We start from the raw sequence: 26,605 nt of genomic DNA on the forward strand, positions 1-26,605 counted from the left end.
AGCATTTTTAATAGACATTTAAAAAACCAAAAATTTTAAATTATATTGATTTCAAAATTTTTAAAATTTAAGTAAAATTTTCTTAACTTCCATCTCTTTGAAAATCTTTTAAAACATTTTCTTATTACAGTCGAGTCTTGATAATACAAAATGGCAAGGGAACATAATTTTTTACAAATTACAGAAGTTTTCAATTTACCGGGTTTTCAGAAGTTTTCGATTTACCGGGATTTTCATTCCAATGAAGTTTTTTCAAGGTATCAGCCGTTTTTACAAAATATTGAGGTTTTCGATTTAGCGGGGTACGAATTCTCGAGACTCGAATGTATTTACTCTAATTTTTATGCAAAAGGAACCAGTCCTAAAATATTCCTTACAAAACGAAAAACAAAACCATTATAGAAATTTATTTTATTTTAATTAAAAAATATAACATTTTTTTGCCTGATAGTTTAAGACAACATTTAAATCACATTTAAATAATTTAATAGCTAATCAAAATTGAAAAAACAACCAAATTTTTTAAAGTGATTTATGTAGTCGTAAATCATCAGTCGAAAAAATGTGGATTTGATTCCCAATTTAGCTATTTAATATTATTTTTTGTTCGTTATTTTTGTCAATTTCGCTGCTTATTAAACACCAAAGCAAAATAATTTAATACAAATTTAATATCGTATGAGATGCCTAATAATCATATTAATACAAAATGTATATTCTAATTAACTGAAAAAAATTTATGGACTTTCACCTTTTCCCTTCAAAAAACGGAATCCGCCACCGATTTGTAGTTGATTTGACTTCTTTAGGAAAATTGGCTTAAGCATGGCGTTTTAGTTGCGTATTAATTTCTTTTTCTTTGTTGGCGTTTGTGTAGATTCGTGGAAAACCAAAACTGTTTATCCACTTTAATTTTATTGCAATTTACTACACAATTCTAAATTACTATTGGGATATGATAACTGAACTTCCAATCAAGTCATTTGAGGTTTAGACTTCCTTTTAGGGGATAACCCTTTGGAGGGTCACGTATCTTATTGTTAGTTTGCATTAACTCAATATCTATAGGGATTATTAAATGTCGCTACTTATGTCCAAATAAATGTTTCTAAATGCTAAGACCATTTCTTCTTACTATGGATGCAATTAAGTGGAACAAGTTGATTGGGACGTATGTACATATGTATATGTATGTACGTTATAAGTAAATCGGATAGAACCGCTTAAGAATCAAATATTAACTTAACAACAGAGAATAATTTATCTCGACATCTTCTAACAGGTTATTCATCTTTGCATCTTTTGATTTCCTATCATTTCTCTCCCAACTTTTTAATGCCGCCAACAAGTGGAGAACCATTTTTTGTAGCTTTCGGCTGGGCATCAAGCATCAAGACACCTTGTCCTGTTTCCAGGGCCGTCGAGAAGATATCAGGGCCCGGTGGTAGTAAGCTACGGTAAGCTAAGTTTTTATCTAAACTTTTCCTTCTTTCCTTTTGTGCCTTTTGTGCTCGATATTTTGACCTTTACCTCAAAAAGAATGTTCAAAGGTTCGACTCATCGGTTCGATGTTCGATTCCTCGGTGCGATGTTAGCATCAATCGTTGCGGTTGCATTAAAAAGCTCGTTCATTTAAATTAGCTTTTGGCCATTAATGTGGCAACTGGCTCGTTGGTCTAGGGGTATGATTTCCGCTTAGGGTGCGGGAGGTCCCGGGTTCAAATCCCGGACGAGCCCAAGTGAAGTTGAATTATTTTGTTTTTTTATAATGAATTTTTCATAAAGTAGTCTATTATGAAACAAATCGGAGACATCGGAGTTGCAACCTAAACTTACAATTGATTTAGAAAATTTGTTTGGACATTCATGAGGAAGTTTATTTGGATTTCGGTTTTTGGCCTATTTTTGCCTAGAGTTCATACTAATTTCCGAGTTTTTAAGCTTATGTTGTTTTGAAACCGTCACAATTCTACTTTCTAATCGCTTACTGCAATTTTCCATTATGAATTATAAGTGCAATTCAATTTAAACTTTGTCTTTCCTAAATTAAAAATGTTGCCACAATTATGTCAAGATAATGTCATAATCCTTAATATACTAAAATGTTTAAGAACCATTAACTAAATGAACAACCTTTTGCAATGGCCAGAAACAATTTCCAGCGGTTATTGGTAACCAATAAAGTTTCGTTCATCAAAATAGTCAGTCATGTTGGGATTCTCAAGTTCGCAAACTATCTCAAAGATTTCTGCAAAAATCTTAAAGCTCTATTTCATCTTTCTAACTTACTTGGGTCTTGTTGGATTCGGTATAAGACATAAGGATGGCGTTGGCTATGGCTTACTTGTGACCTATGACCGCTTCTGGCTAAAATGGTGTGGCATCTTTTCAAGAGTTTTGTTCTGTTGTATTTTCTTCTGTGGTCACTTGGCCTACATCGGAACATTAGATAACACATTAGAAATTGTAATTAACTGGCTTCGAGTGATATCCGTTCTTATCTGCGTGGCTATGGGTATTTGGAAACAAATTTGGGAGGAAAATAAAATACTTTCTACGGCCAATGCGTTTTTAAAACTATTTTGGAGAGTTCAAAACCTTTCAAATAGAGCAAGTTCCGGTTTTGGAGGTGAATTCGAATTAGTTTTGTTGCTTTTCCTTTTCCTTTGTGTGATATATGAAGTATGCACAAATGTTGCATTCTTTGTAGAGCAAAAAAGCACAATTGACTGTGTGTACCAAATAAGTTTTATCTTTCTTAACATAGCAACTAGTTTCGTTACACACATGTGCGCTATTGGTTATCTAAGTGTTAATGTTCTTTACACCGAATTCAATAATTATGTGCGCTACGAATTTGCCGATCAAATAAAATCCTTGGAGCAATCAAACCGCAATAATAAGATTAGGAAAGCGGGTAAACTCCTTGACAAGTGCATAGCTCTTTATGAGGATATTCAAAGTGCAGCCAATAACTTCCATCGACTTTTTGAGCTACCCTTATTCTTTGCAATGGGGTGTTGTCTGTCTGCCATTGCTATAATAAGTTTTAAACTCATTTTAAGACCATTTTGGTGGGACAACTTCATTTGGGCTATTCTAGTTAAGCTTGCTCTAGATGTCATTATTCTTTCTGTCGCTGTGGATAAGGCAATTGCAAGCTCCCGAGTAATAAGAAACTTGAGTTTTGAAAACGAGTTCATCTGGCAACACCGCGAATTGGTAATGAAGGTGAGTACGTATTTATGTATTATGAATTTCTTTCAACTTTAACCAATTTTTACCATTAGATGGAAATGTTTTTTGGACGTTTACACCTAAAACAGTTTCGAGTTCAAATATTGGGACTTTTTGACATATCCAATCGATTTATTTTGATCTGTTTATCTGCTATAATTACTCACGTAACCATCGTCTTGCAAATTAAACTGGGAGAGAAGAAAAATAAGTAAACATCATGACATATAGACACTTTTCTATTCTTATAAGAACAACTTTTATTGAATGTAATCAAATATTATAATCACTATTATTTGTCAAAAAATTGATTCGTTTCAATTAAAATTAACTATGTTGAAAATAAAATAAAAATTTGATTGTATTAAAAAAAAAGTATTGGAATAGATTCAAAGTAATTTAAGAAATAGATTTTAAACTTTAATTTTATTAGAGGCTCGTGTAAAGAAAAAAAAACAATTAAATTGGTTGATTCTTTTTCTTATTTTAATTGATTTTGCAGTTTTGACAGTTGACTGCAAATCTGACTGAACTGAAAACAAATCCAGTTCATAGCAAAAAATGAGAAAACTCATAAAATTCAGGGCTAATCGGTTTCTGTGGGGAGTTTAACAATCAGCTGCTTCTCTTATGGTATCATAAAATTATATTGTATCCAATTAAAAATCAATTTTAATCAGGCAAAAAGTGGTGTGCTTGATCCAATATAACGTTTTCCTCTTAGCTGTTTCTTAATTTGCTACCAATGTAAAATTTCATCATATTAATGTCAAGATAAAGTCACCGATCTTATCGAAATTAACATTGGTAACAACCATTAACTAAATGAAGAAACCTTTTGCAATGGCAAGAAATTTTAACCAGTTAAGGGTAACCAATATAGATTCGTCCATCAATATAGTCAGTCATACAGTCATGTTCGAAATCTTAAGTCGTCAGAGCATCTCAAAGCTCTCTGCCATAATATTGAAGGTGTATTTCATCTTTCTAACCTACTCGGGACTTGTTGGATTTGGTGTGAGACGTCAGAAAGGTTTACTTGTGGCCTATGAACGCTTCTGGTGTAAATGGTGTGGCATCTCTTTAAGAGCTTTATTCACCTGTGCGTTCGTTTATTCTTATATCGATCTTATAAGTAATACTGATATGCTTTTTGAAGTTGTATTTGGTACGATTCGGATAATCATTACCGTAATCTGCATCACAATCATCTTATGGAAACAGATATGCTATGAAAAGCATTTTCTCTCTACTGTGAATACTTTTCTTAAATTATTTGCGAAACTTCAAACCTTGCAGAACCAAAGGAACTTGGGATTCGGAGGTGAATTTGAACTGTTTCTTTTGCTTAGCCTGACCTTGATCGTAATCTATGGGACATTCTCAGATGTCGTTTATTTTCTGGAAAAAGTTAACAAGTTCAAAAATGTGTTTTTAATTTCTACCATCTTTATGAACTTTGCATGCAGATCGATGTTGCACATCTGTTTCATTGGCTATTTAAGTGTGAATGTTCTTTACACTGAATTCAATAATTATGTGCGCCACGAGTTTACCGAACAAATGAGATCTTTGGAGCGTTTCAGTCGTCCTGATCTAGTGAAGGCTGGAAAGCAACTGGACGAGTGTATAGCTCTTTACGAGGATATTCAAAGTGCAGCTACTAAATTCCATCGACTTGTGGAGGTTCCACTTTTTGCTTTGTTATCTTATACCATGTATTTCATAACTCAGCCAATTTGCAAGATAATTTTGCTTCCATTTCTATGGAAGAAAACGTTAATCGGTTTTGTAATGTTGCAAATCATCAATGTGGTAATTCTTTCGTTCGCCGTTGATAAAGCAATTGTCAGCTCTCGGGTTATACGAAATCTTAGTTTCGAAAACGAATTCATCTGGCAACACCGCGAATTGATAATGAATGTAAGTGCAATTCTTTTTATTTTAATCAATTTGTAAACATTTAACCAAAGTTTATTTATAGATGGAAATGTTTTTGGGACGTTTGCACTTGAAACAGTTTCGTGTTCAAGTATTGGGACTTTTTGATATATCCAATCGATTTTTATTATTCTGCTTATCGGCTATAATCACACATATTACCATCATATTGCAGATAAAACTCGGTGCAGTTAATAAAAATTGAAATTCGATTTGTTTTGTTTCAAACAGAATTTTTACTTGCCTACCTTAAATATTCATAATACTAACCTATACAATGATACCAAATTAATGCAATATTTTTTCTTTTCATGTTTAAATAAGAAGTTAACATATTTTTGTTTGTCGAGTTGTCGTTTAATAAGGATCTCAAAGTTTTGAAAACAAATTTGAAGATTAATCGACGAAGAAAATCTAAATTGGCGTTATTTGTTTAGCACTTATTATTAGCAAAATAAATTCTGAATCGTATTAAGATACATTTCTTCAAATTGACCGAACAAGTGTTTAGCTTTAACCACACTCCACAAATATCAGTGGAAACAAAAGATAAAAAATATATTTCGATGTACATATATTGTTTTATAAAATATTTGTAAACCCAAAAGGGCTCGTCCGGGATTTGAACCCGGGACCTCCCGCACCCGAAGCGGAAATCATACCCCTAGACCAACGAGCCGGTTATGTAATATTCTGAAACACTTACTTAAAGAAGTAAGTTTTAAAATAGTTTTATTGGAAAAAAAATAAAGTTGTAATAATGAAGTTAACAAACTTATTGGCAATAATTTTCAAGGAGAGCAAAAAATTTAATGAAAAAAAAGTAACTCCACTTGGGCTCGTCCGGGATTTGAACCCGGGACCTCCCGCACCCTAAGCGGAAATCATACCCCTAGACCAACGAGCCAGTTTACTTTCGGCTTACAATCACGATTGATTTATTAATTAATTTAATTAAAAAGGAAGAAAAAACAAAGCTCTTGTTAATCTGAACTTCAATTTCGAATCCTTTCGAGAGTTCCATTGTCATAAAATAAAAAAGGAAGCAAAAGAAACTTCACTTGGGCTCGTCCGGGATTTGAACCCGGGACCTCCCGCACCCTAAGCGGAAATCATACCCCTAGACCAACGAGCCAGGTGATCGAAGCCGGCCAAAAATAGGCTCCAAAAGTTTCCCTTTCAGAAAATGCTAATTTATGTTTCGATAGTTTTAATTTATGTTAACAAATAGCCTTCATATTATGTAAGTTGCCTAATTTAAATTAAATATTCAATTTAATGAAGTTGGCTAAAAGTAAATAAACCAGTTTGTGCTTGGCTATGAGCCAAATGAACACCCTGCCAGGCCAACATCAACTGGCTCGTTGGTCTAGGGGTATGATTTCCGCTTAGGGTGCGGGAGGTCCCGGGTTCAAATCCCGGACGAGCCCAAGTGAAGAAAATTTTTTGTTTTCAAATATATTTTTAATAAACATTTATAGATATTTATTGTATTCTTTTTTGTTTGTTGTTGCACAAATAACGACTTAAAGGTAAATTATATTAACAATTGTTGGGCTTTGTGTTGTATTCATTTTTCTTGTTGTCCCACTTATTTAGTTAGTTTAAAAATTCAATTAATTTAGATAAAAGTATTTGATTAAATGACCAAACGAAATGGTTAACAAAACAAATATTTCTTTTAATGATCTTCATATGTATTGTATATATATTTTTTATATGTATATGTATTAATGTATAATATATATATGTATATTGAAAACAATTTCGAGACCTAAAAACTACATAAACATAAATAAATGACACATTTTGTGGACATAGAAAAACTTGAATAAACGTACAATACAATAAAGAATAACATACAGAATACGAAAGATACAGTTATATAAAGATGTATGTATATATGTATATGTATGTATGAATATATCCGATAAATACATGAACTTGTTGTTGTGTTGTTGATGACGCCATAATTGTTGTTGTTATTGTTGGTTTTGTTTGCTGTTGGGGCGGGTTAGTTGTTCATATTGAATTCATTGCTCGACGTCCTCTCCACAAATGCCTTGGAGGGGGGTGAACAGTCGTTTACTTCCGTGCTCTGGTTCTCATCTCCTGGGGGAGATGGCTCCTTAGGTCACCAACATCATCATCATCATAATCCATATCACTGTACATCACCAACATCATCATCATTATCATTATTATCATCGATTTCATTATGATCTTGGACCAGTTCTTTTATTGTTGTTTCTGTTATAAATGTTATTCGCATTATTTACATTAATTTTCGTGCCGTTTTGGTTCTCTTTCTTTTTTTTTGTTTTCATTTATGTTAATTATTTATAATTATGTATTTAATTAGGTTATTTATTATTAGCACTAATTATTCTTTGGTTGTTCCACTGGTTCGGGTTTTTGTTTTGTCGCTTGGTTATTGCATTTTCTTTTTATTTTTGTTGCTTCATTTGTTCATTGTGCTTTTTCTTCGGGTATTTGTTGCTGTTGAATGTTAATTACGGCAGCCGTTTTAAACAATTGCTTTTGACTGGGCTTATTTGTTGTTAATCTTTCTGTTGTTGTTATATCTGATGATGCTGGTGATGTCTGTGCAGTGGATTTTCTTAAACTTTTCCCAAATGTGGAGTTCTCTTTTAAACCTGTAAGAGAAAAGCCAATGCAAAAAAACGAAAAAAAGGACCATAGAAAATATAAAATTAATATTTTGTTTGCAATTTTTTTTTTCTATTAGTGTATGTGTATGTTTAAAAACCATTTATAATTTTTAGTAATGCCATTAATGATATATGTGAAACAAAAATTTGTAAGTTTTAACCTAATCAACGTATTTTAGATGTGTATCGTATATAAATTATTAAAGATTTTACAGTCATCGACATGAGGAAACTACTAGTCATAACCAACTAAATTAGTTTTAAATAACAACTAAAAAATTTTAATTTTAGTGTTAGTAGTTTAATTGATTATAACTCATAAATATTCTTTGATATTGATTGATTGTATTTGCAGTTAAAAAAGAACCTTCGTTCAAAACTTAATTCAATAAAATTACAAAGTGAAAAGCATATCCATATGAAATGGACAAAAGTATTGGCAATTTGACCAAACCTTCTACCTTATCATACACTGATATTAAATGAAATTGGAGAACAACCATTTTTTGTGTTCTAGAAAACTATTTTGGACAGAGTCACCCGACGCCGAAAAAATCAGTACGAAGATTTATCCAACTTATACAAAAGTCGTGAGCTGTCGTGAAGAGAGCTAAGAAAGTTCAAAAATTATTTAAAAGACTAATATTTCGGGGATGTCCAGACCCCCAGAATCCCAGTCATTTTCTATCACTTGGTTTTTCTTTAGTAAAAAGTTCCTAAAACCGACATTAGTCGAGAATATTGAAATTATTTCACTACTTTAATCCGTAAACACAGGCTGGGCACTAAGGAGAGAGTTGGCCTTGCTTAAATCTTTTTAAATAATACCCAAAAAAAAAAAAACAATTTTTTTTGATAACAATACTGTCAGTTTATGAACTATTCTTTAGAAAATCAGTTTCCTCTGATAAAGTTGAGTTCAAATTAACAGAAATACATTTCCATTCCATGTTAGAGAAATCTGTCGATCTCTGCTCTAGCTTTTACTAAAAAACCAAGGTTGGTTATTGTTAGATATGAGATCTTTTAAATTGTGTCCTATTCCTTAAAATTAAGAAGTGTGTTTTAATGTTTAAAGAACTTTTTTTTTTTTTTGTTTACCAAACACCTTAACCACAAAGAGCGAGATATGTATGTGCTTATGTGTGTGTATGATAGAGAGAAAAAAGTCAAGAGACAGCGAGTGAGTGAACGAAAGACAGAGACAGAGTGTGTGTGAGAGAGAAAGAGAGAGGTCGAATCATATTGCTGCTGATTTCTGCTTTGAAATTATATGGTGCACTGCCCCAAAGAGAAAGTTTTAGAAATGTTATAGTTGCATTTCGTTTACCTTGAAAACTCAAACGATTCTGATAGATCTCAAATATATCGAATGTTTTATAGCATGGCTCATAGCCGATTGCATCAATGTTATCGATATCGATTTGAATTTGTTGACAATCAGAATTGTTAGCAGCAGCAGCAGAAACTGGGTTACAATTTAGCATATGGGAGGGTATCACAAATAGGTTTTGCTCCATTATCTCGGATGATCTCGGTTTGGAAATGTTTACGTTAACAGTGTCACTTGCTGTTCTCGTACAGGTTGTTGGTGTTGCTCTTGTTGTAGCTGCTGTTGTTTCAGTCGTTATTGGTTGTGCACACTGTACAGGTACATTCTGGGGGGTTTCGATTTTATTGGTTGATTTGGTTGGTTGGTCGGGTGTGTTGGAAAATGTTTATGATTAGTGTTAGTTACGTATCTTAAAAATTTCCATTTTTTAATTTGTGTGTGGTTTTTGTTTCATTCTAAATGCATTTGTATTGAAGAAATAATTTGAACTTACTTCGCTATCTTCACAGTCAGCATCATCACGAGAATCGTTTGTTAGCCCCTGCACAAAGTGGACATCGTTGCTTGGATCATCTGAGGCCAAATGGGCACGAAATTGTTTATTTCTATGGGATAGACCAAAAGTGCAAATTGATATAATTTTTCGATTAAAAAGGAGTCCCGAAAGAAGGTTTGGTTATATTACCTTAGCTCAAGCTGTTGCATTTGCTGAAAATGTCTCAATTTGCCATTGGCCAAATCCAATTTCTCCTCAAGGGCAGCATTTTCCACACACTTGATTGTGTATTTATCAGAAAACGAAAGAATTTCCAAACGCAGCTCTTCCAGTTCCTCTCTGAAAGAAGAGTCGGTTATATAGACTAGAGCCATTAAAAATTGTTACTTGAACTTACTCTCTCAACTTGGTTCCATCACCACGCATATGTTCACCTCGTTGAACTTGTCGCAAAAACTCCTGTTTGAAACGTGCCACCTCGCGCTGAACTTCGCTCTGGTGAGCCTTACGCATGGCATCAAGTGCCGCCAGTGTTGCCTAAGCAGGTAAATTAATTAACTAACAGTCCATGGACAGTTTTTCTTTTTTGTGATAAGGCCTACCTGTGTTTCTTCAGCCAAGGCGGTTTCTTTCTCTGCCAATAGACGCTCGATTTCCGATTGATGCTTTTCCTCTATTTCGCAAATGAGTCTGCGATGCGATGTCTCCATAGCACTTAGGCCCTTCTCGCAAAGTGTCTATTAAATTAAAGAGTTTTAGCCTCTTGAACATTGTAAAGCCTTTCTAAACTTACCCTCAATTGTTCTATTTCCAATTGATAACGCTTACGGAAGCTCTGCTCATCGGCCACATTAGCGTGTTCGTTGTGATAGACCTCCCTAAGGCATTCCAATTGCTTGCCATGCTCTCGCTCTAGAAGCTCCAGACGTTTCTCCAGCCTCTTGCAGCGCTCTTGCTGTTTACGCAACTCTTCGCTTAGCTCAGTGCGCTGCAGCAAGAGCATCTCCTGTTCCTGTTCCTGTGTGGCACATTTTTCCAAGGCCGTGGCCAGCTCACTTTCCCTTTGCTCCAGGAGCAATTCGCTACGCTGAAGATCGCTTTCGGTTTGCTGCTGCAAGGCGGATAACTTTTCCACCCGTTGCCTTAGCTCACAGCACTTGTGGCAGGCATCTTGAAGGCAACTAAGTTCCATTTGCTCGGTCACCATCACACAGGTTTCGGCTAGAGTTCTTTCCAGCTGTCTTAGACCATCCTTGCGTTCGTTCATGGGAGAGACGGAACGTCGACTACGCTGACCAGCGCGCAATTGTTGCAATTGGGTTAGACTCTGTTCGAGTCGCTCTTTGCTGCCCAGGAGCACATGCTCGAGACTGTGCAGCCGTTGCAGCAGGTGGGCGTTCATGGGACTCTGACTGGATTCACTGCTGCTTGACGACTCTGTGCATGGGGTGCTGCTGCTTTCCATTGATTTGCGTTCAACAGTCTCCCGTTGAAGTTCACTGAGTTTGAGTTCCAACTGCTCTTTACCCTTCAGTGAGAGGGAGCGACGTCTTTCGGATTTGGCTAGTTTTTGTTTCAAAGCTCTCACTTGACGCTCTGAACCACTGTACTTAAGAGTTAAATCTTGTATACGTGCCGCCATCAATTGAAGCTGGGCTCCATCCTCGAGTTTAGAGCGTTCCAGTTTCTGTTGGAGAGCTGCTTGGGCCAATTCCAGGGCATCGTATTGGTTTTGAGATTGCTTCAGCTCTCGCTTCATGGCTCGTATCTCATTGACAGCCTTCTCGAAACGTGAACGCAGTTCATTGTACTCTTCGGCCAGCGAATCTCTCTGCAGACAATACGGATCAATGTCGCTAATGGTGGTTAGATCACTCAGCGAATCCATGCGCTTCATTTTATGACGTTGCAGATTACTAAGACTAGCCACTTGATTGCTATCCGCCTGAAGTTCTCTCAGCTTTTTATACAAACTCTCATTCTCCTCAATGCCTTGGGCCAGACGATCCTCCAACTGCTTGATTTTACACTGACTCTCGGAGAGTTGGAGGCTCAGACTGTGCATTAGTTCGGCAGCACTTTGCTTGGCATTGGCCAGTTCCCCATTCAACTGTTGCTGTTGCTCCTGCAGACGAGCTGTCAGCTGTTGTTCGGTACGTTGCAACGTGCTTAACAGCTCCGACATGCGAGCCTCGCGTAGAGTGGCCTCCGCTCGAAGCGTTTCGCATTGCTGCTTCAGTTCACGATCTGGTAGATGCTCTTCGGGAACCACCAATAGTGGTAGCTCATCGCTGGCCACACTATCCACAGTGCTGCGACGTGAACTGGGCGGAGAGCTGCGACTACGTTTGTGTAAGCTGGCCAGACTGCGATTGCGCAGACAGCTGCGCAGCACCGGAGGCGATGGCGACAGAGGCGAGCCCCAGTCGAGGCTATCTCGACGACCACCTTCGGATGCGGTGCGATATTCCTCATCAGAGGAGAAGTGCGGTCCAGCTGGTGTTCCGGGTGTCACGGGACTCGACACCGCCGGCTGTAATTGAGCCTTAATGAAGTCTTGTTCAATATCTGTTGGCTTTGTTGTAGCTGTCGGTGTCTCCACCAGCTGTTGGGGTAATCCAGCTGCACTTCTCAGCACAGCTAGCCAACTGTTCCTTGAACTTGGGGAGAGACTGGCCAATAGTAGACGTTGCTTATCCCAGGTTATCAGCTGGAAAGCATGTTGTTTGGTTGCATTAGGTTCGGCCAGCACATTGGTCAAGCTGTTGACATCCAAGACGCCATCAAGAACACCCCGCTCTTCGCATAGTGGATCACGGTAATAAAACAGAGCAGCTCCACTAAGAGTGAACCAATGCTTTGACCATTCACCCGTTCGGTTATCCTGCTTCATTAGCCAACCCTTCTTGGCATTTAACGACTCTTCGGCATTTGGTTTGCCCGACGATTTGCTTGGGGTTGAAGCTTTGCTACTGGCCACCTTACTAACCGATCTCAATTCATCCGTTTTGGCCATATAGTTGGCACACATCTCATCTAGATTACAACCACCGTCGGGGTCACCACGTTCATGTTGATAATGCTTGGCCGGTTTCAATTGAAGCTGCAATCGTGGTGTACATTTGCTTTTAGCCTCTACTTGCTGCTTCTGTTGTTGCTGTTGCTGCTGTTGTTGTTGGGATACCATAACCGTGGGTATCTTCTTGACTATGGCGGATACAATTGCTGGCGTTGAATTGGCTGCCAATGGCAATGACTTTGGTCTCTCGCTGCTGCCCGTACTCTGATTTGATTTGTTCGTCGATGTCACTTGAAAATCGGTCTCATCCCGCGATGCCGATGAAAACTGATGATAATGATGCTGATTATTGAGGACATTATTAACAGCCGCCGACCAACGTTTGTTCTGCTGTTGACTTAGGTTCGTTATGGTATTGGCAATATCTTTAATGGTCTTCTCATCACGTCGAATATCTTCAATAAGCAGACATGTCGTGGGTTGGGAAACTGTATTAAAGAATTGAGAAAGAATATTCGATTAAATTTAGAAATAAGAATAGGTTCATTTATCTCGAATTTAAAAATTATCATCAAATAGGGCACTAACGAACCAAACTTCTATCAAATTAAATTTACCTTAAAAATTATTTTCTTATCCTGGAGCATCCATGCTGATAGTAAATTATAACTAATTTAAAGTTAAAGTCATTAACTAAAGTTTTCTTTACGAGCCAAGACAAGTTAATTTAACCTCAACTCAACTTTGTTTTATCGATGATAGCCATTGCCTGCAATCATCTGTAGGCGAACTAATGAGTTCTTTTATAATTGAAGGAGTTTCTAAAGCAAAATGGGTTTTATTCCCACGTAAATGACTACGCCTCAAGCGTAATAAATTAGCCATCCTTATCCCAAATAAACGCAAAAAGGCAGACATTGCAATGCAGCCATTTACTTTTAGCTTTAGTTTGCTTTCATCATTATTGGCAAAAACGTCTTCATTAAATTCTGTGAAATATGAGCATGTATTTTTTGTAATTTCATTTTAGTTTTGATCTTCCACATAAGCAAACCATATCAATGCCATTGACTGAAATTAACTTAGACACTGGATCTTTGTGGCAAACACACACACACACGCACACACACACACACACACACCCCTAACAATATTTATGTTAGCCATAAAACCATAAAACCAATGCTGGCACGAGAGGAGACTACCAAAGTTATGTGCGCGCAAATATAATAAAATTATTAAAACGGAGAAAAAAAAGGGTTGTAAGTGGATCCTTTTTTCGCAGAATATACATGGAGGCGAAAGAGAGCCTAGGAGAAATGATGGTGATCGGTTGATAAGAACCACCAGAACCACTGACCACTGTGGTTAGAGTAACCGAGCCAAGAGAGGGTCATAATTTTATTAACACCCAAACGAAAGGCATCAAGGGAAGGCAAAACTTGAAGTTGTCCCATAAAATATATGATTACAAAATATAAATTTAGACTTCACTTTTCAAGTTCTTCACATTTAGGTTTATTATGATTATGAGATGCACAACACAACAGCGCAAAAGCCAAAGCCTGGCAAAAAGGCAATGGGGACTTCTGAGTGCGCGCATCAATTCGGTCAGTCGAACAGGTTCGTTCTTGCAGGTTGGCAAAAGCTTTTCGGTCGCTTTCTGTTGGCGTTTATCTTGATTATTGAGTACAAAAAACAAAAGAAATAAGAAAATGGAAGGCAAAAAAAAAAAAAAACAGGGGAAAAGGGAAAAAATAAAAAGCGAAAGGAGAACACTGGTGAACCCTCGGCGTCATCATCATCATCAACCTACTACTCTACTACTACTACTACTACTACCATCGCCATCAACACGATTCCAAAAAAGACATCGCCAGACAACGTAGACGTAGATGTCCGCCTCTGACAGAGAGTGACTGACTCACCGGGCAGGTTCAAGGTTACTGTGCTAAATGATTGGCGTCAAGGAATTGTGTCTGATATGGGGTAAGGGGGGATTTGCCTTTAATTGGTCGACTTGTCGGTCGATTGCCAAAGAAAAGATGACCAAAGTGGCCCTGGCGACGCATCGTCGATTACGGCTTGAACGGGGGGGGGAGCCTCCTCAAAAATCATGAAACGACAAGCGACTGCCTGACTGACTCTACGAATAGTTCGTACGTTGAGTATGTCAGCAATGGAATTTATAATGCTTATGATATTACCCATATATACTCGAATGTTGCTTACATACATTCATAGGTACATATGTACTATGGTGTAGATGGGCGGCAAAACATCAACATTACGAACAAATCAGTTCAACTCTCTCAACAACTGACGGGCCAAGTTTATTATAAACTGATGTGAAGTATCACAAAGAACACGCAAGGAGTATCAGTTAAGAAGGCACTTGAATTGCTTTAGGGGTTTTGTTAAACCAATTAGTGATCGAAAGTTAACTAAGCTGATTTTTGTACCTACTTTAATGACATTAATTTTTCTCATCTTCACATTTTATAGTTAATGACTGTAGAACCAGAAATATGGTTTTTACATATTTTTCATCAAAAATGTGTTTCGGTTATAACGGTTATCGGAAAAGCTAACTTTTGTGGCTATAGTTTATGGTTAAACTGTGTAGATGGGGTTAGAGAAATATTGTTTTTATGCTTTTCTTTCAAAAAAACTTGATTTGGGTTATATTGGTTATTTATAGAATTTAAACTATAAGCTACATTTTACAATTAACAACTTTGGTTGTTTCCTAATCCGAAAATGTACCTTTAATTTTCAACATTTTTGCGTATTAATCATACGTTTACGATTTTAATCACTTTCGGGTAAAGATTTCGGTTGATGCTTGCTTTTTGGGAGGTTCGCTTTATAAAATTTATTGGCTAACCCCATGACTTCCTTTTAATGCCTTGTTTTGTTTACAGGTCATCAGGGATTCGTGTAATAAATACCGTAATAAATTTGTAGATACACATACATTACACATATTCGAGCCTCTTAAATCGTCTTGCTCTTATTTTTTATCTGGTTCTTTGTTTCGCTTTTTGTTGCCCTGTTGCCCTTGATGTGTTTTGCACCATTTAATATTTATTGTGGCTTTTACTACGCGCTTTCAAGTTCAAGATCAAATCTGCCTCTGCCTCTGACTCTGCCTCTGATCACAAAGGCTTCAGAGAAACAGCAACAGCTAAAGCAACTAAAGAAAATAAACCCTTGCCCGGTATAAGGTGCTAAGTGTAATTAAGTTGATAAAAACTGTGTTTTCTGATATATGAAGAGAAGACAACGATGCACCGCATAGTAGTTCAGGCTCTATAATTATAGTTTGCCTTCCATAAGGATGTAGTGGAGAAACAATGTGCAAAACAAAATGCAAGAAGCTGGGAAATATCTGCGGAGGGGGGAGATTTTAAAAACAAATTTAGTTTTTTTTTTCTCGCCCCCCTTTTCTCATTTTGTGTCGCTGGAATTGAAGCGTTTTTTCATTTCTTTAATTAACAACATTTGATTAATTATTGGTACAATTAAGCTGGCTCAGAACAATCCACTCAATCATTGAAACCAAAAGCTCCGCCTTAACCATAATAAATAATCAAATTGCAAGTTGATTTGCCTTTTGCTGTTTTGCCCCTCCAAAAGGGGGAAAATAACGACGGTTTTGGGCGAATGAAAGCGAAAATTGCCTCTCTGTGTCGGACAACTATCAGTATGTGTGTGTGTGTGAGTCTTATCCCCTCCCACCACTCTTCCTCTATGTCTTTCACTGCCTTGTTGTCTACCCTGGGGCCCCCTCACACGATGACTTTGAATAATTTCTAACTGGCTTGAGAAAAGAGGCAAAGACTTGGACACCAGCCATCCAGCCAGCCAGCCATGTTGCATAAATTTTGCTTGCAAGTCGTTACACTTATGAATATTGATTGGTTATTGGTGGTGCTGGTGGTGGTGGTGGTGCTGCTGCTGCTGTTCTTGCTGCTCGAGATACTGGTGATGCAAAGTGTGGTTAGTTCTGGCTAGTCTGCAAAAGTCTCGTAAATCGTACAACTTGCATCGTTAGCTGCCGACGACGCCTTCTCCTTCATCTCATCTATAGAGAAACTTATATAGTCGGCTGTCATTTTGCATTTGCCCAGAAGTTGTCCGAGCCACCAATATACCCACCCCAATACCCCTCTCTCTAAGAATATAGAAGAAGGCATGATTGCAACGAGTTGGATAATCCTCTGAGCTTCAAATATAATTAAATTCTAAATGGATTTGCTAATTGTCTTTCCTTTTCAATGAATAGTTTATCCCTGATTTTTGGTTGCCAGAGATTTGTTTTCTATTATTAAGAAAGTTCTACAGCCAACCGAGAAGTATAGAAAAAATTAAGAAAATGTAAAATTGAACTAAAATTATAAAAAACATCTTTATCAATACTACTTTAAATAAGCACCAATTAGTTTACATTTTTTTAATCGCAAGATGTGATCTTATAACTTTGATCAAAATGTTTTGGATTAAATTTGTATCAGAAATTATTCTAATAAAATTTCTATTAAACAATAGAAAAATAAACATTTTCAGATATTATTACATATTTGGCAACCGAAATCTGGAAAATGTAGTAATTTAGAAATTTAGATATCTTATAGATATTTTACTTAATTATTTTTATATTTTATATTTTAATTCGAATTAATCGGTATATTCTGAGTTATTGATAATAAATAAAAGATTAAAAAGCTTCATAGCCACTTTTGTAGTCATTATATCGATTAATAATATTATTTTATATCATATTTTTTCCAATTTCTTTGCCCTTTCCGTTAAAAAAGAAGGTTTTTCTTAAAATCTCTTTGTAATTCAAAAAAGCATTCCCCATTAATGTTTTGCTACTCCTTTCTCGTCTATGTTAATATGTTCCTTTTAGGGTCATTTTTATCAATCGTCTAAGCAACAAAGTATTAAATGAATTACCTTCTCATTTTTATGTAGTTTTACTAACTGCATTTCGTCACATTTTGTGCAAATTTTTGCACTCAAGCCAAGTCAGGTCTTCAATTCATTTTCTCTGGCAGCAGTTTTTGAGATTTATTTGCTGTTATTCAGTTTGCTGTGAAACTTTGCCCATTACACCAAGAGAGTTCTTCAAGAGACCAAGAGAGAAAAGCAAAAACCTATATATTTCAACCTGGCCCCCTGTCTGACGATGGCCTTAACTGGCCGTCGGGCTATTAGGTGTAGACAGTTTTTTAATCTTTGTCGTTAGGCTGAGGCTTTTCACTCCATACACACACACACTTCCTTGGCGAATAAGTCACTTCTGAGAGCCCCCCAGTTGAATTGCCTCATTTGCCTTATGCACAATTTTCCTTATAGATGGAATGTAATTAGTCTATGTCAGCACTACAACATGAAAATGCCCTAAAGTCCTTCTCTTGCAGTCTTTTGGTAACCGATCTAGCGGACTTGAAACTGAATTCGATATAGAGTGAGTTGTAAGGTGAGATTTTTAAAATGGGTTTAAAGTTTAAAACAATAACATTAAAGCATAAGAGGGTAAATTAATGATTCATTAGTTTCTTTGTACGATTTTATGCAAAGACTTATCAGGTCTATTATAGGATCATCAGAATAGAAGTTTTCTGTGTTAATATCGATAAGTCGATTAGTAATTCTCAATGGTAGGAGAGCTTCTTTGATTGATTGAACTTTTTAAACGGCCCTCGCATATAGTCAAGAGTTCTAATTCTTAGGTTTTTACATTGTATAGTTACTTTTCCTTCCCTCCCTCTCTATGGCAACTATAGCCAACGTCATTGTTGTTAGTCTACGAAAACAAACGGGTTGAAGGGGTAGTAGACACACTATAATTTAAGCGTGAATATCATTTTTCCATGAACAAGTATCCTGCAGCAATGTATGTGAGAACATTCACAGTAACTGCAATTACCAAGCCATTGAAGACTTCGCGGCCAGTGAGGCGATGCCTTTTGAACGGACGATTCTTTGGCCCAGACTGTTGGCCAACTGTGGCCAAAAGACTGCGCCTCCGACTAAGGGCCATGTGACTCTGTATAGCTGTCTGTGTCTGTGTCCATACTCTGCGATCTAAAGAAAATTTATGAAGCCTACCATTATACGATGTTAAGTAGTGGAGAATCCCCTCCATCTCACTGCATCTCTTTTGTCCCCCTCATTCAGTATTTATGTGTGTGTGTGTGTGAATTCAAGGTTAATTTCGTGGCTGTAGCTTTAACTAGCTGCACGCACTTCCCCTTAGCCAAGATCCCTTCTATACATGACTGCCCTATCTTCTGGCCCTTTTTGCAATCCTTCAACTTTATGTGTTTGTGTGTGTGTCTGGGCCATGGTTGATAATTTTGATTGCTGCAAGCCATAAATGATCATAAAAATTATAGCAGCCGATACAAGCAGAGCAACGGCAGCAAAAAAAAAAAACCCACCAACAACAGCTAAAAATATATGGCTGTCAGATGAGAGACCAAAATACAGAGCAGAATATGAAAGATTGTTTAAATAATTGGTAAGAGGGTAGCGGTTGGCGAGTTAGGCAAAAGTAAAAGTCACTTTATCAACTTTGGTTTTTATTCTTAATACATAAATACTGATTTTTCTCTCTTGTGAATTTCTTCTATCAGTTTCCTATTGCCTTACGTTGAGTTCACTCAAAAGCTGCTGGGTTTGTCTCTCAGCTAAGTTGAATGAAAGCTTTTCTCTTATTAAACTATAGAAATATAAAATTTATTAGGGGGATTCTAGAAAAGAGGTACTCAAAAACAAATCAATTCTAAGTTCAAGCAATTTAAATGCGAACTTAGCTTTTATTCTCAATGGATTGAACGAATACATATCAAATATAAATCAAAAATTCTCATGTGAAAGAATAGTGGCTACGATTAGTGCCCCACTGTTTCATCTTCTTCATCTTTTGTTTTTTTGATTATTCCTGTATTAAAAATTAACTTACCCCGATTTGTGATCTCATTGCCAGCATTACGATTATTCTCATCCTGTCCACCCAAACGACTGGCATCTTTTGATTTTCTGCTGGATGAAACTTGCTGCTGTTCTCCATCTGCATCATCATCCTCTTCATCATCATCCTCGCCAGTTTCGACGCCATCGTCTTCCTCATCATCTTGGCTCGGATTTGTTGTTGTTGTGACAATAGTGTTTGAGCTACCAGTTGGCACTTCCAAATTGCTCAACAAATTTCCAGCCGATTGGGACGACGTTAGTGTGTCCTTGTGATATGAACTATGACGATTGCCCAATTTGGTTGATAAATCTGTATTATTATTATTCGATTGTCGCAGGCTCGTAACCACTTGGCCACCTGGCAATGTGGCACTTCGCTTATGTCTTCCCTTCGATTTGGGAAATGCTGCCAATATGTTAAGCCACCATTGCGATTCCTCTTGGCTGGTGCCCTTGACAAAGGTAACCCTTTCCGGAGTGGTTATGGCAATGGAATTGGGATGACCAGTTACCTCTACAGCGCTGGTCACCTCAATCACTTTGGTCATATCGATGCAGGCCTGCGGCACCGTTTCGGGCTACAGGAAAAGAGATTGAAAAAAGGAAACATATTAGTGAGTTGTAAGAAAGAGGATTAGATGTAATATTAATTAAAAAATACCTAATATTATTCAGTATGTTTTATAAGCAATTCATTCCTATTTATGTATTCTTTTCAATAGTGATTTAGGTATGGCTTAGAAATCGAAATCCATTATTACAGTTATAGGTGATTTTTCAGTAAGATTCTGAAGAATTTATCGAGTTCAAAATGCTAATGAATATCTTTGGAACGCTGAACTAACTTTTACTTCAGTCTTATGATTAAAATTGTTGTGAACTGCAACTAAAATACACTTTATTGTAAATAATATTTTTAATAAATCTTCATCTACATCTACTCAATCAGCAAAAGCTATCAAATTAAATAATTCTCCTGTTTCCCAGCAAATTCAAACACAACAAAAATTACGTCATTGACACAAAAAACATGCATAATCTTAAACAAATTTATTAATAAAATCGGGGGAAAAAAAGTAAATTTATTTAGCTGTTGTGTCGCTTTAGTTTAATCAATTTGTTCGCACGCGCCAACGCTTCAAGTTTTGCGAACTTGTTATGTTACCTTTTGTCTGGCCTTAACCGATAAGATTTCATATCTTCTTCGTTGACTTCTTTTCAGATAAAAAAGTAAAAAGCAGAAGCTGAATTTTAATTTCTTGGGATGTTCAAATAAATTTATGGTGCATCAGTAAACAAGTTTATATAAATGAATAAGAAAAGAGAGATTTTAGTTTCTATTCTAATAAGATCAAAATTTTGATACTCTTAAAAAATGACCCTAACTACAAGGGCAGAAAAAAATATTTTAAAAATGTTTAAAAACATATCAAAAAAATTTATTTATAATTTTAATAATAAAAAATAGCTGGTATTTGATGGAAAAAATATAGTTCTTGTTTGATTTACAACTATTTTCATCAACTTTGATCATCTTTGGTAGAAATATCAAACTTCTTTAATTGCAATAATTTTGAAATACTGAATTAAGTTTATCTGTAAAATTATGTCAAAAATAGCAAATACCTTTTACTAAACCTTTTACCCTAAACTAGAAGGTATTAAATATTTTTAAACCTTTAGTAAAAGAATATTTTGTTCAACAATTTTCAAATATTTGTATCAATTTTTGGTAGCTTTATTTGTTTACCAAATAATGACACAAAATTCTATTCTATTTTATTTGTTTGTATTTTTTTGTTTTGTTTAAAAGTTATTTATTTGCTTTTATCTTTAGTTTATTTTCTGTGTGTCGGTTTTCTCTCAATTGTTTGATTTACTTACATAATCGTCAACAGAATACGTCAGTTCGCCGTCATCATAGAGAACAAACCATCGTCTTTGCCAACGCTGAAAATAGAATAGAGGAAAATTTTTAAATGAATATCAAAATATTTGATTAAAATTTTTTTTGTGAGATTATAAGAAATCCAGTAAACAATGCAAATAAAAACGTTTATTAAAACTAAACAAATTTTATAACAAACCAAACAGTATTAATTCAATTAGAAATGTTAATTAAAATTCGCATTTAAGTGCTGATAATGACACAATTTTTTAGATTTTTAACCTGATTGGAACTATCTTCATAGCTAATGTCGATGAGTTAATTAGAATTGATTTTTCAATGTTTTGGCCATACTTGGCAAGAGTTTCCTTGTCTTAATGGGGATCAAGATCATCTATATTATTGAAACCACTTCTTTTCTTCGTACATTTTGATCAATCAATCATTAACCTGTCTGTATACCTAACACACCCATTAACTCATTCATTGTTGACATATAAAACCCTTTAGCTCTCTCTACACTATTTGCTCTTCATTAAACTAAAGTTTCAAAATGGGAAGGTCCAGGGTTTGGAGGATGAAGGTGCCCAACCACTCACTCTTCAAACTCAATACGTATTTGCAATTTGCGAATTGTGTAAATTATTTACAACGCCTCCGCATCAGTGAGAAATCATAATTCCTTTTATATGCCGGTTGCTGTTACTCTCTGTTGTCATTCTTATGAAAAGCCTTGCAACGCCTTCGCACTGATTCATTGTGTATCTCTGCTCTATATGTACATACATATACGTATGTATGCGAATCAGATTCTGATTGTTATTATTGTTGCATACATAAAATCATAACAAATCGTAGAGTAGAGCGGGTACGACTCTCCTTTGGATATTTATGCAAATTGCTAAAAGTCAAAGCAAATTAAGCTCAAGCTTTCAGTCCAAAGAAGAAGATGACGTTGAAATGTTACCAAAGAAGAAGCAGACTTAAACCAGAGCAGATCAGACCACAGAATACTAGGTGTGTCTTGGCTATCCATAAAAAAAAAAATACGAAAAATAAAAACAGAACTTGCACACGAATAATCAAGAGTCTATTTTTCACTTTACGCTCCAGTTCTTATTTCTTATTCGACCCTCTTTCCATAAATATTTCGTTGGCAGAATGAAGCAAAAGGAATCGCAAATGCCCCACAGATCTTTTAATCAAAAGCTAATACGTCAGCAAATGGATTATGGCCAACAAAAAATCATTTTTCTACATCCTTTTGACATTAGTATTCAAATTAGTTGTACCATATACAGAAAAGCCTTTGGCAAAGATAACTTGTCTTTGCTACAGAATACTTTATGACTAAAGACATGACGTTATTTGGCCGCACTCATAATAAATTTTTATTTGACCATTTTGGCAAGCTTCAAAGTCATAAATAAATTGCATCAGAATTTAGTTACACTGCAACAAATCAAATAAAATCTTTGGTGCATTATATTCGTGTCGTTTTGGGTGAAAAATTTTATAGATAATATTGACATTTTTTTGACGCTATGTAAATTCCATTCAAAGTAATATGTATTATTTTAACTAAAACAGCTTTGGAAGTGAATGCGAAACCCGTCTTAGATTTGTAATATTCATTTTACAGTAAAACCTCGTTTATCTAAATTACTATTAACAAATTTACTAGTACTGTTTCGAGGTAAAATATATTCGCCACCAAGCTCTGAATACGTTTACTATAAAACATGTTTATTTTTCTCACTTTTCAAACTGTCTAAATTGCGTGAAAAAAAGTTCAAATAAATGTTAGAGCAAGCGATATATTTGTTTTTAAATTAAAAAAAAAACTTCGACCCATGAGAAATTATTTTGTAGTAAACAACAAGTGTTCCAGACCTCCAAAACCATTTGCATTCAATTTGTCGAGGGTTAATTGTGGCTTAACTTAAAAACAACTTCAGCTCTATTTATATAATATACCATTACATATATGTATATAGAGCTTTTATATTAAATATTTCTAAAATTTAAGACATGTAGAATAAATGAAAATATGTTTTATTAATTTTTTGTTTCTAAAAATCCAATGCATATGTACTTTTATATTTTTAAAAAATTCACAAAAATATCTCGTCCCGCTTCACCAAGTCCGGCCCTTTCTAAGATCAAAACAAAAGTTTCAAGACTCTGATACAAAATTTTTACATGCATGTGACTAAATTGATACCCTCACATTCTTTTTGACCTGGCTAATTTACATGAATGCCAATTTAAAATAATTTTAAAGATTTTTTTTATATTCTTGAATTCATGTGCAAGAAAATGTCAGGAATCATAAAAATGATATTATTTATTTACCTGTGATTTGATTATAAATTGGGCCATTATATTTTATGAAATAATAGGCAAGACATAAAAAAGAAAAAAATAAAACTAACGACAGAACAATAAAATTTTTGTAAATATAATAAATCAACCAATAAAAATTTACCAGAGTGTGTTTTATTATCTAAACAATTGTGCGGTTTTGTGAACTGAAGCGCAAGTGACCACAAATAGGGAAACATGATCTATTAACAACAACAACAATAATAATAATAAAAAAAAAACTATTATCATTACGCCAATTTAGTCATATATGGAAATATTCTGGTCATTTCCTTAAACAGATAAACACTGAAATGGGACTGAACAACATGGTAAAACAAATTAGATTATGTTACATACAAATAAAGTGTGTAGTGTAGCCTAAATAAGTTACCTTTTACCCCTCAATGCTCTCATCCCTAGCATCATCATCAACCAACCTACATACATACATACTATATACATAGAGAAAAGCCGCTTAGGTTGCATTGCCGTTTAGAAGCCCCACATATTAAATGGTCATTGGTGTTATATGGTGGGGGGGTCTGGGGGTCGTTGGAGGTGCCAAACTAGGGGAAATCGGTTTTGACAGGTATGCTGGCGTCATTCGTCATTCGCCTTTCGGGGTTAAATGTCAGCACAGTGCTCAAGGGGGCCAAATCACCGCAGATAACGCACTGTACTCACTGTAATCGGTGGGGGTTTCGTGTGGCCACCTAATAGGCCTGTCTGCCTGATAACATATACTCTCAGACTCTTAACAATCGTATGACTTTTTTCCTTCGTTTATTATTATTATTATTATTGTTTTATTGAACCCCCTTATGATTATCAGGTGGTAGGGGTGTTTGGGTTTCATTTCTAAAAGGAGTTTGTTATCTTTTCGAAAACGTTTTTGTGGGTCAGTTGTGGCATTAGCATTCACTGGGTCAGTAATGATCAGGTGCATGGCGCATGACCAGAAATTAAATAATTTCTCTATCTATATATTTAATTTTTAATTATATTCCTAACTGATAACCCAAAAAACACCACTTAAAACACTTGGGGTGGGGTGCGGCTAAATGGCAATCAAAATATTGAGAATTCGAATGTGTTTCTTAATTGAAGCATCATTTAATTTTGATTTCCCAGCAGATTGCCAATATGGAGCAAAAAGTAATGTCTAGAAATTTGAAAATATTCCAATCTACTTGCCATCTATTTCATATGCATATGGGTGGGTATGTAGTATATAGAAATATGTGCCATAAACAAGTTCAAGTATTATTTATGTAAATTGCAGCACGCTTTTTTTTCTTCCGCATACTTATCTCTCTCTTTCTTTATTGCTTTACTCTTTCTCTCGGAGCACTGCATGTGCCTTAACCCACTGTTACCCATTCCAATAGAGTGAGGGAAATTTCCAATATTCTTAATAACAATAGGTGTAATCTAATCGGCGTTTCAATTCAAAGTGTTCAATTAAGTGGGATAGGTTTAAAGTTATCATAAAAGAAACTATAATAAAAAATATTGGGAAAACAAACCATTTAATCAACTTTATGTGGTAGTAAATATTATTTAAAATTGAGCTTATTATTTCGAATTCGTTATAAATTTATGTTGGAAATTTGCAATCAAATTTTATTATTATTATTATTATTAAAGTTTCTAAGTTTAATTTTCTATCCTAAATAAAATAAAATGCAAATGTAATACATATATGAAAACGAAAACTAACATAATATAAATAAAATGTTTAAATGGAATAAAAAACAAAATCTAATATATGCAGGTATTCATACGATTTATTAAACCCCAGTTTTGAAATCAAAAGAATTTACAATAAAAAAAAGGTATAATATAAATAGAATGTAAGTAAAAATTATTAAAACCAAAACCAACAATAAAAAATATATAATAAACAGAATCCAAATGAACTCATAAATCAAAATAATGTTATAAAACGTTTAAAATTTGTTTTGCAATCATCTACAAACTTTTAGATTACTTCAAGATTATTTGACATTTTAGTTGTTTTTAATTTTTGAATAAGAGAAATATTTATTAGAATATATTGTTGTTCCTTGAAATAATAAAAAATTAATCTTTATCAATACTAACTATTTTAAAATAAATAAATACATAAAATAAAAATAATTTGCCAAACTTAAAATATAAATATATATAAATATTAGAAATCTTTAGTTGAAAACTTTATATTTTAAATTTATATATGGAAAAAAATTAAACTAAAATTCTCTTAAAAATCTAAAGCATTGCCTAAAGATAAGTTTTCATTGTATCCTATGAGAAACTAAACTAAAACCATAATGCTAAATATGTTAAACCATAACCGAAACGTTAATTTGTTACGGTTTCATGTCTCTCCCCGTTAAAAGAATGCCATATCGTATGGGTTAAACATTTAACTGTTTAATTATTTGCAATTTATTTATAGGTATATTCTTTTTTGTTGTTTCTCTCCCTATATAGAGATAGCCACCGCTATATGTTTCGTGTGTTAGATGGGCTCGGTCTTTATATATATATAAGTTTCTATATGCATTGCTAATGAGCTGCGTTAAGGGGGCGTGTGTCAGCCCCCACAGACCCCACAGACCCCACAGCCCGTTCCCAGCATCAATCAACTCATATATGTACATACATGGAACGTGTTAAGTGC

The 26,605-nt window shown here is 35.0% G+C and overlaps 1 protein-coding gene and 5 non-coding genes across 7 annotated transcripts in view; 2 read left to right on the forward strand and 4 right to left on the reverse strand.

Moving 5' to 3' along the window:
• Positions 1–1,665: 1,665 nt before the first annotated feature.
• On the forward strand, positions 1,666–1,737 carry Trnap-agg. The gene has a single exon. It is a non-coding gene; the product is annotated as a tRNA-Pro (tRNA).
• A 4,048-nt stretch (positions 1,738–5,785) lies between these two features.
• On the reverse strand, positions 5,786–5,857 carry Trnap-cgg. The gene has a single exon. It is a non-coding gene; the product is annotated as a tRNA-Pro (tRNA).
• A 156-nt stretch (positions 5,858–6,013) lies between these two features.
• Trnap-agg lies at positions 6,014–6,085 on the reverse strand. The gene has a single exon. It is a non-coding gene; the product is annotated as a tRNA-Pro (tRNA).
• A 156-nt stretch (positions 6,086–6,241) lies between these two features.
• Trnap-agg lies at positions 6,242–6,313 on the reverse strand. Its single transcript has one exon. It is a non-coding gene; the product is annotated as a tRNA-Pro (tRNA).
• A 223-nt stretch (positions 6,314–6,536) lies between these two features.
• On the forward strand, positions 6,537–6,608 carry Trnap-agg. Its single transcript has one exon. It is a non-coding gene; the product is annotated as a tRNA-Pro (tRNA).
• A 535-nt stretch (positions 6,609–7,143) lies between these two features.
• LOC6643500 (protein outspread) overlaps positions 7,144–26,605 on the reverse strand; it is a 55,247-nt gene continuing 35,785 nt past the window's right edge. The window contains exons 3-11 of one of the 2 annotated variants that reach the window (XM_023176476.2): positions 21,570–21,635; positions 19,675–20,263; positions 10,473–13,186; positions 10,282–10,416; positions 10,077–10,216; positions 9,869–10,018; positions 9,677–9,788; positions 9,181–9,508; positions 7,144–7,835 (exon numbers count right to left, since the gene is read on the reverse strand). In XM_023176476.2, coding sequence (XP_023032244.1) covers positions 7,648–7,835; positions 9,181–9,508; positions 9,677–9,788; positions 9,869–10,018; positions 10,077–10,216; positions 10,282–10,416; positions 10,473–13,186; positions 19,675–20,263; positions 21,570–21,635 — 4,422 coding nt within the window. In that variant the 3' untranslated portion in view covers positions 7,144–7,647. The remainder of the gene's footprint in view (positions 7,836–9,180; positions 9,509–9,676; positions 9,789–9,868; positions 10,019–10,076; positions 10,217–10,281; positions 10,417–10,472; positions 13,187–19,674; positions 20,264–21,569; positions 21,636–26,605) is intronic. The other variant, XM_002066419.3, reaches the window with a different exon arrangement.

The sequence above is a fragment of the Drosophila willistoni genome (genome assembly GCF_018902025.1).
Source record: "Drosophila willistoni isolate 14030-0811.24 chromosome 2R unlocalized genomic scaffold, UCI_dwil_1.1 Seg200, whole genome shotgun sequence".
NCBI classification, from domain to species: Eukaryota; Metazoa; Arthropoda; class Insecta; order Diptera; family Drosophilidae; genus Drosophila; species Drosophila willistoni.